This window comes from Micropterus salmoides, unplaced genomic scaffold (assembly GCF_014851395.1).
Source record: "Micropterus salmoides isolate LMB-PRFRI ecotype aquatic unplaced genomic scaffold, ASM1485139v1 Ms_hic_scaffold_12, whole genome shotgun sequence".
Classification (NCBI taxonomy): domain Eukaryota; kingdom Metazoa; phylum Chordata; class Actinopteri; order Centrarchiformes; family Centrarchidae; genus Micropterus; species Micropterus salmoides.
This window is the reverse complement of record NW_024040263.1, coordinates 4,921,404-4,929,603: the sequence shown is the minus strand read 5'-3', so window position 1 is coordinate 4,929,603 and position 8,200 is coordinate 4,921,404. Positions and strand designations below refer to the sequence as shown.

The 8,200-nt window shown below is 39.6% G+C and overlaps 2 protein-coding genes across 2 annotated transcripts in view; one reads left to right on the top strand and one right to left on the bottom strand.

The window, feature by feature from the left end:
• Positions 1-1,777: 1,777 nt before the first annotated feature.
• slc5a10 (solute carrier family 5 member 10) overlaps positions 1,778-8,200 on the top strand; it is a 22,202-nt gene continuing 15,779 nt past the window's right edge. Inside the window, exons 1-9 of the mRNA XM_038712973.1 lie at positions 1,778-2,263; positions 2,347-2,418; positions 3,303-3,407; positions 3,934-3,993; positions 4,367-4,471; positions 4,620-4,725; positions 4,816-4,896; positions 4,986-5,191; positions 7,869-8,004. Coding sequence (XP_038568901.1) covers positions 2,156-2,263; positions 2,347-2,418; positions 3,303-3,407; positions 3,934-3,993; positions 4,367-4,471; positions 4,620-4,725; positions 4,816-4,896; positions 4,986-5,191; positions 7,869-8,004 — 979 coding nt within the window. The 5' untranslated portion in view covers positions 1,778-2,155. The remainder of the gene's footprint in view (positions 2,264-2,346; positions 2,419-3,302; positions 3,408-3,933; positions 3,994-4,366; positions 4,472-4,619; positions 4,726-4,815; positions 4,897-4,985; positions 5,192-7,868; positions 8,005-8,200) is intronic.
• The window catches only part of LOC119898760 (protein FAM83G), a 9,993-nt gene continuing 7,649 nt past the window's right edge, over positions 5,857-8,200 (bottom strand). The window contains exon 5 of the mRNA XM_038712972.1: positions 5,857-7,027. Within this exon, the coding sequence (XP_038568900.1) occupies positions 6,656-7,027 (372 nt within the window). The 3' untranslated portion in view covers positions 5,857-6,655. The remainder of the gene's footprint in view (positions 7,028-8,200) is intronic.

The following is an 8,200-nucleotide window of genomic DNA, read 5'->3' as shown; positions in this document are numbered from 1 at the left end:
AATTCACTAGTAAAAAAAAATAAGCCCCATCTTTACCAGCTACAACCGGCTACAACATTAAAGTAATGCACACATTAATGCATCTTTGATTATGATTCAGTATTATAATATACATTACCCAAAAATGGGTGATTTTGCATAATGTATACTTGTCATTATTGTACTTTCAATACATTTTGATGTAAAATTGTGAATGCAGTATTTTACTTGTAACAGTTTTTCTACACTGTAGTATTGGTTACTTTTACTAAAGTAAAATATCTGAGTGCTTCTTCCACCACCTCAAAATGATATATTAAATTCAATGAATTTATGTATTTAGATGTGTTAGTTACTTTTCTTGTATTTGCCATGTAGACCTACTGGAAATTGATTGGCGAGCAATTCTAAATTCTTCTAAATGCAAAGTTATTTGTACTGTGGACTGTTTTCAATAAAAGTTTCTGTTGCACACAAAATCGTCATTCGTCTTAAGCTTTGACATTTTGTTCTGTGTGTGAGTGTGTTTGTGTGAAGGATTAATGATGATGTTTGTGACGTCAGGGTGTCTCTACCATCTGCTCCTTGTAGCAGACAAACACTGGGTACGTGTGACACGGAGTTAATTTCACACCAGGGAGTACAAAAGCAAACTCTTCCCAATTCCTCTCGGCCTTCTCGTCCTCTCATGTTGTCCGTGAAAAATGTCCAGATGTGTTTAAAGTAACTACAGCAGTTGAAACGCAGACTTAACCTCTAGCCTGGTTATTTGTACCCCAAAAATCATGGATAAAAAACATGCAACCAAACACAAAGGTGGTTCTGACAAGTTGAGCGAGAGAAAAAGAAGTCGCTTGAGGCAGGTGCAGCAAAGTGCCTCAAAAAGAGACTTTTCTTTTGGTGCTGCTGCTGCTCCTACTGTTAGACGCCGTCAAAAGTTAAAAGCACAAACGTTAGAATAAAATACAATCAATAATAAAAGGAATGAAAATATGCAGATACAAATAACGCCTACACTACATAAAGATAGATACAAGACAGACAGCTCTCATGAAAAATAGCATGACAGCACAATATTTGGTTTGGTGAAATGTGGATATTATGTAGCCTATGATAAGCAGGAGCAAGCTGTTAAACTGACTATAATAATGACAATAATAAACAAACATTTTGACATGTACTTATCTTGCATAAAATTGTCAAGAATTCAGAGCCCCTGACAAATGCTTTGTCCGGAGAGTGAGCTGACTAGAGACAAATCAGTCAGCAAAACCTCAAAAATTAAATTTTTTGGAGTAACATCTTCAAAAAAAAAAAGCTCATTTTTTAACATTAGGTGTCACAGTTTTCACAAGTTGTCTCAATGGAGTAAAATTATTCATATGGACTTTCAGATTATTTCCTAAAAGTTACTGAATGAAACTATAAACAGGTAAAAACTGTTATCTCTCTCCCACACTTTCACTGACCCTACTTAGCACTTACCAGCAAATGTTTGTGTGTTTAGACGCTAATGATTATAAACTTGTCATTGCCAATTATTGACCGTGTGTGTGTGTGTGTGTGTGTGTGTGCATGCATCAGCGCGGACTCTGGTCCACATGAGCATCTGCCGTAGTCCACTGCTCGCCCATACCATGCACTCCATTATCCCCTAGCACAGCGTGTGTGTCAGCGCAGCAGGTGCCACATTAAGGTGATGTGTTTAATCATCAATTCAACCGAGGGACTGCCCCTCTTCACACATACACGAAACACTCAGACTTTCTGTAACAGCAAGGTCAGCTGCTTGTTCAGACAAGAAGGGACTTTTACCAAAGGCTGGAGTGTGTGTGTGTTCATGTTAGTAAGATAGTTATTTTTGTATAGGTGTTGCAACAGAAGTGAGCATTTAAAGGCCGAGGTTGTTAATGAGACTGTCTGGTGGTTTGCACGTTTTTAGGGAGTGTTATGAGTTCTTTTTGGTGTTCAGGGTGTTTGCAAAGTAGGTGTACAGTGTCAGATTATGAGAGGGGGTTGACGAGACAGGTGTAAGGGTTAGATTCAACAGGTGTGTGTGTCTTTGTGTGTATGTGTATATGTGTGGCTGTAAGGGCACGACAATACAAGAAGCAAACTTGTGTGTTTTTGGTGGGGTTTTTAAGTGTGTGTGCACATTGTTGTGAACTTCTTGAAGATGTCTAACGACACCACCAACTTCTACGCCCAGCATCAGCCCTTCAGCTTCTCTGACATTGTGGTCATTGCAACCTACTTTCTTCTCAACCTCGCTGTCGGCATCTGGGTGAGAAGTGTATATATGTGTGTGTGTTTTTTTGCTTATGTGTATGTGTGTGGATGCTCCTGTGTAACAGTTGTCTCTGTCAGTCGTCATGCAGGGTAAGCAGGAATACTCTGAGCGGATATTTCTTGGCTGGACGGGACATGGCCTGGTGGCCGGTGAGTGTGTGTAACACTGCTAAAGTTGTTTTTGTGAATAAAGGCCAAAGAGAAGTTTCCAATTCTTGTGCAGATGGTATGTGTTTTTTATCTTTAACTGGATGAAGCTAAATTCATTTTTATAATCTTCGTTATATAAACATCTACAAGCTTGGATATGATTGTAAAAGAGTGATACTGATATTTGGCAGCCTGGCAGCAGGTTCAAAGACAAACATAGTTGGTGCACTACAGTTCAGAGGGAAATGTTGTACTTATTACTCCATTATAGTTATCTGCTAGTTTCTTGTCAGATTAAGCTTATAAAGTACAGTATACAATGTAGTCGAAGATTAGATTAGTTTCCAAGCTTTTTGGCTTGTGACCCCTTACAAAAAAGCATTGTCTGAGTTGTCAGCTGTTCCACCAAAGTGTGACTTCCCCTCTAACCTTTTCACGTGATTTAATTTAAATAACTTTTCAAGGCGCAAAGAGTTAAAATTTAAAAGTCCTACAAATTTGTATATCAGAATTTTTTTTTCTCATTTCCTGTCCCATTAATTTTCTCATGACCTCTTAGATTTATCTTCTGACCCTTTGAAGGGGACCCGACTCCTAGGTTGGGAACCACTGGACTAAACTACCTCACTCTAAGTGAAGTAGCTAAAACTAGCTACATGTCAACCAGCTACATGACAAACATGCTGCTTATGCATCAGTAATAACAACAATGTAATATTTAATATATTGTACATTTTTCTACAGAACAAGTATTTTTACTTTTGATACTTTAAGTATATTTTACTGCTATTATTTAAGTTTGATCATGAATGCAGGACTTTTACTTGTAACAGACTTGTGAATTGATGTATTGGTACTTTTAATTCCATCACTGGTGTGCACAGATTGGATCGTCTCTCTTTGCCAGTTCAGAAGGCTCAGGTTTGTTTATTGGTCTGGCTGGCACTGGAGCTGCTGGAGGCATCGCTGTTGCTGGCTTTGAATGGAATGTGAGTAGACACACATCATGCACACATCCATCCATTCAATAAAACATTATGCTATTCTAATTTATCTATTAATAGTAATTTAAGACATTGTAGTCTGGAATGAAGCAGAGCTAGCCTGCTAATCCATCAACATGTTATTTCTTTTGTGGTGTGCACAAACTATTTGTATAAGAAAAAACAACATGCAGCTACAATAACTAATTTCCCTTTTGTATCTGAGATGAAAACAATTGGCATAAGCGCATGAACATGGCTGTCTAGACCAATTGTGTATTTGTGTTTTCACTTCCTCCAACAGCTGTTGCAGGCAACCCACCACAGGGGGCAGCAGCAGAACATTTTAATGCCATCTAGTTGCATCAAGCGGTGTACAATCCATGAGTCAGTCCATAGCCACAGTACAAAGGCTAGCACATGACCTATCAGAGCACCTAAAAAGATAAAATATTTACCTCAGCTTGAGTGATTTCCCCTCCTGAGGGGACTGTTGTGGACAATCTGGTCAAACCTTTCTGTCTCCTTTCAGGCCACCTATGTGTTGCTGGCTCTGGCCTGGGTATTTGTTCCTGTCTACATCTCCTCAGGGGTTAGTTGGCACACACACACAAACACACACATCGGGTGAGTGTCTGCTTGTTAAGGCTGGTTCAGTAAGTACATTTAGGTGCCAAGAGACGTTCTCCTCCCCTACTTGAAAATTCCCCAGCAGGGTGTTAACACCACATACAACTGTCATCTAATAACAAAGAACATACATTACTTGCCTAATTTATTTCTCTGTTGGTAGGCCTATGTAATTCTTTTAAAAACAGGAAGTGTGAACAAATCAAACCACAGTCACAGTCACCAGCTGCTAATTGGCAGATCATATTGAGCTCCGGAGACCATCTGGAGCTTTTCAAGTTTGCCTCTTCTGTGTAGCTGTGGTGTGTTGAAGATGTGGAAATGTGTGTAATCAGATCGTGACAATGCCGGAGTACCTGGGCCGTCGTTTCGGGGGCGAGAGGATCAGAACGTACCTGGCTGTCCTCTCACTGCTGTTGTCCGTCTTCACAAAGATATCAGTATGACAACGTCACACACATGCACAAATAAGCAACTTAACACATCACATTTGGATGCTTTGGCTTTCAGCCATTTAGCAACATCCTCTGATTTGAGATTGAATCTTTGCTGGCATTGTTGACAGATGTGTTGTTTTTCTGTCACCAGACTGATCTGTACTCTGGAGCCTTGTTTGTCCAGGTGTGTCTGGGGTGGAACCTCTACCTGTCCACTGTCCTCATGCTGGTGGTCACTGCCTTCTACACTATTGCAGGTACACAAATCACTAATTTCCCGTTTCACGTTGGGAGTGTTGTCAGTTCATCTAAAAAGATTCCTATAACACACACTCACCTTCTTTCAGGTGGTCTTGCTGCTGTCATCTACACCGACACTCTACAGACATTTGTCATGATCATAGGAGCAATCATCCTAACGATCACTGGTTTGTACAATTGTCATACTTTATAAACAAACACAACTGCAGTTACTTTAGCAATTGTATAGTTAGAGTTGTGTGTTCCCGGTCCACAGCTTTCAAAAAGATCGGCGGCTACAGCAAACTGGAGCATGTGTATAGCATGGCAGTGCCCAAAAAGATCATTCCCAACAGTACCTGCCACCTGCCACGTCAGGACGCCATGCACCTCTTCAGAGACGCCGTCACTGGAGACCTGCCCTGGCCCGGCATGACTCTGGGGCTCACCATACTGGCCACCTGGTATTGGTGCTCCGACCAGGTACATTTATATACACAAAACAAGCAGAAACCTCAACTGCTGCAGATGTGGCATATATCCAGATCCTCTAATTGCCACTAGAGGCTTGCAACAAAAGCACTCTTACTGAAGTGAAGTGTGGAAATTCCTAACTTCTTAAATAAATCAAATAATTTAATTAAATGCATTTTTTCACACCATAGGGGTGTTGACATCTTCTAATATGCATTATGGTGGCATTTTTTAAATTTATTTGTCCATTTATGATACAAAAGCTACCTTATTTTGAGTGCTTTTAGTAGTTTTTGATCAACTAAATTAATTCTGGGGAAATCTGGGCACACAGAAATATCATCACCAATAAACAGACAACTAGACTAGCATATTTAAATTAAACAGAAATAAATGAATTAAAAAGAAAGTGAGCACATCTAAAATTCAACTTCATTCTACTAATGCAGCTGCTTCCACAAATTTCAGCAACTAAAAAAAAAAAAAAAAAAGAAAAAAAGGTCAAGCGCCACCCGGTTGCCCTGATAATGATTTTGCGCCAAACCCAAACCCCAGGCTCAAAAATTCCTCGAGAAAACTAAAAGCTACAATTATACTTTTGTGCAGTCTACGAGGGAAAAGCAGACATACTCAAAAATACCTCACTGTACACATACACAATCATCAAACTGTTCTGGATTATTTCCAACAAGCTGTCTTTTTATTTACTACATCCCCTTTGGTCCCACATCAGTAAAATGGCATATAGGTAATCCAGTACATCTGCCAAACATGTGAAAGTAATCAACACATTAACTCCACCCTCACACCACAAGTAACCAATCCCAGTGGTATCAACAATAGAGCCTGACTTGTACATGTGGGGAGACAGAATCGGCTGATCCTGCCTGTGTAGGTTGGATATGGAAAAACTTTACAGTACATAATACAAATAAGAAAAGCAGTTGAGGTAATTGTTTACAATTGTTGATTGTTTACAATACTGAAGTGACTGATTTGGCAGAGAAGACTTATCACAGCTGACCAAAGATGACAGGGTGTCTGTTAAGACTGGTTATCACCTACAAAATACTCTGCCTCTGGTAGAAATCTTAGCACAAGTCTTTGATAAACATAAACATATTGAAGAGATCCATGCAAGTGTGTGCTTATGCATATGTTTATAAACATGCAAATGTCAGCTGATATATCAGTTTATTTCCTCCCAGATATCAGTATGCGCTTTGCTAAAATTCTAAACTCTTGGTTTCATTTATAGACAACACCTCTCAAAACACATCATTAAATTAAACTACCAGTCCTTGTTGACACAGACAAAAAAATCCCTATTAAATAGTTATTTTATGTTGAGCCTCAGGGCTTAAAAACAGGGAATGCATGCTAAAGAGAGAGAAGATTCCACACTAAAGAGTCAACAATTTCTTAGCAGGAAGTCTGGCCTCAACAACATCCTAGTGTACCAATACTACAGTTCTATCTAACAGCCTTGTTATTTTGAGACGCTTTCTTCGGTGACGCTCCGCCACGGTTCTTTAAGTGTTTTAAATTGCTCAGTTTTGAGAAAGATACTCCAAGTAACCCTGAAGGGTTGGCAGGCGGCTGTGGTGAGATGTGATCCGTCTTTCTGTAACCTGGGCTGTGGCGTCGTGGCGACCGCCCGGAGCGTGTCTCCACACCAAGATGGGCCGATTCAGGGTGCAGCATTTGACCATGCCAGTAACGGTGTCCTCCAATCACAGGGCCAGATGCTCGGGTGGGGCGGTGAAAACTTCCCGGTTTGGCAATGACTACTTTAGCTCCACTCAGACGCGCATCACGACCTGGAGATTTTGAGGTCTGGAACAGCTAGACACAGAGAGGAAGCAAATAGTCAGTAAATCCTCCACTAATTATTTCACACATGGAGTACCTCAGGGATTAATCCTTGGTCCATAACTATTCTCTTCCTCAAATATTATGCAGATGATTCCTAGATCTACTTGATATAAATGATCCCACAAGGCTGAGAACACTACAGGTCTGCCTTTCTTCTAATCAAAACTTTCCTTCAAATATCAGAAGTCAGAAGTTATAATCATGGAGTCAGACTCTTTCGGTTAGGTTCTTCAAACATTAAGCTTCATAGCAGAAATGCCTGTGTGACATTTGACAATAGGAATATATATAGGTCTATAGGAATCAGCACCAATGTTAGCGAGCTAAGCTAACAATCTTCCCCTTTCTGTATGAAAGCATAATTAATGCTATGTGGGCTTGTGAAAATTGTGGAAAATGTTTTCAGTCAATTCATCAATGTTTGTATGCTGCAGGGCTATGACCACAAATATGTTTGTATCATTGTAGTTTATTTACACAATGCATGAAATTCAAATTTTGGTTAAATTTTAATTTTGATCGCCATGTGAATTCTGTCTCCAAATCTCTGGATTTTCCATAATTCATTCTTCTTTACTTGCACAGCACTGAAATTTGACAACTCCTAAAAACACATTATTTTAGAATAGCATTTTCCTAAATTGTTTTTATGGGCTTTTACCACAGTTGTTCATTTCATCTGTTAAATTGCACTCTAATCTTATCGATGTATATTTTATTATACTATACATTTCTTGGTTTTATTTCTTTTGAAAAGTGCTATATAAATAAGGTCAGTACAATTATTGTTATTGCGTTTCTGCGTGTGTAGGTAATTGTACAACGGTCCCTGTCTGCTAAGAACATGAGTCATGTGAAAGGAGCATCAATCCTGGCGGCCTATCTGAAGATGCTGCCTTTTATCTTCATCATCCTCCCTGGCATGATAAGCCGAGCTCTCTATCCAGGTGCGTGCAACCACATGTGGGCGGACAGTCACACACACAAACACACACACAATTTAATTAGGAAAAAGGAATTACAGGTTTACTTTAAGCAGGTAGTGGCTTGTTTTGACACTGCTGGTGAAACACACCCATTTTTGTAGAATTTCTATATGTGAGGGAGCGTCTGTGTCTTTCCTGTAACTCTGGACTATCACTG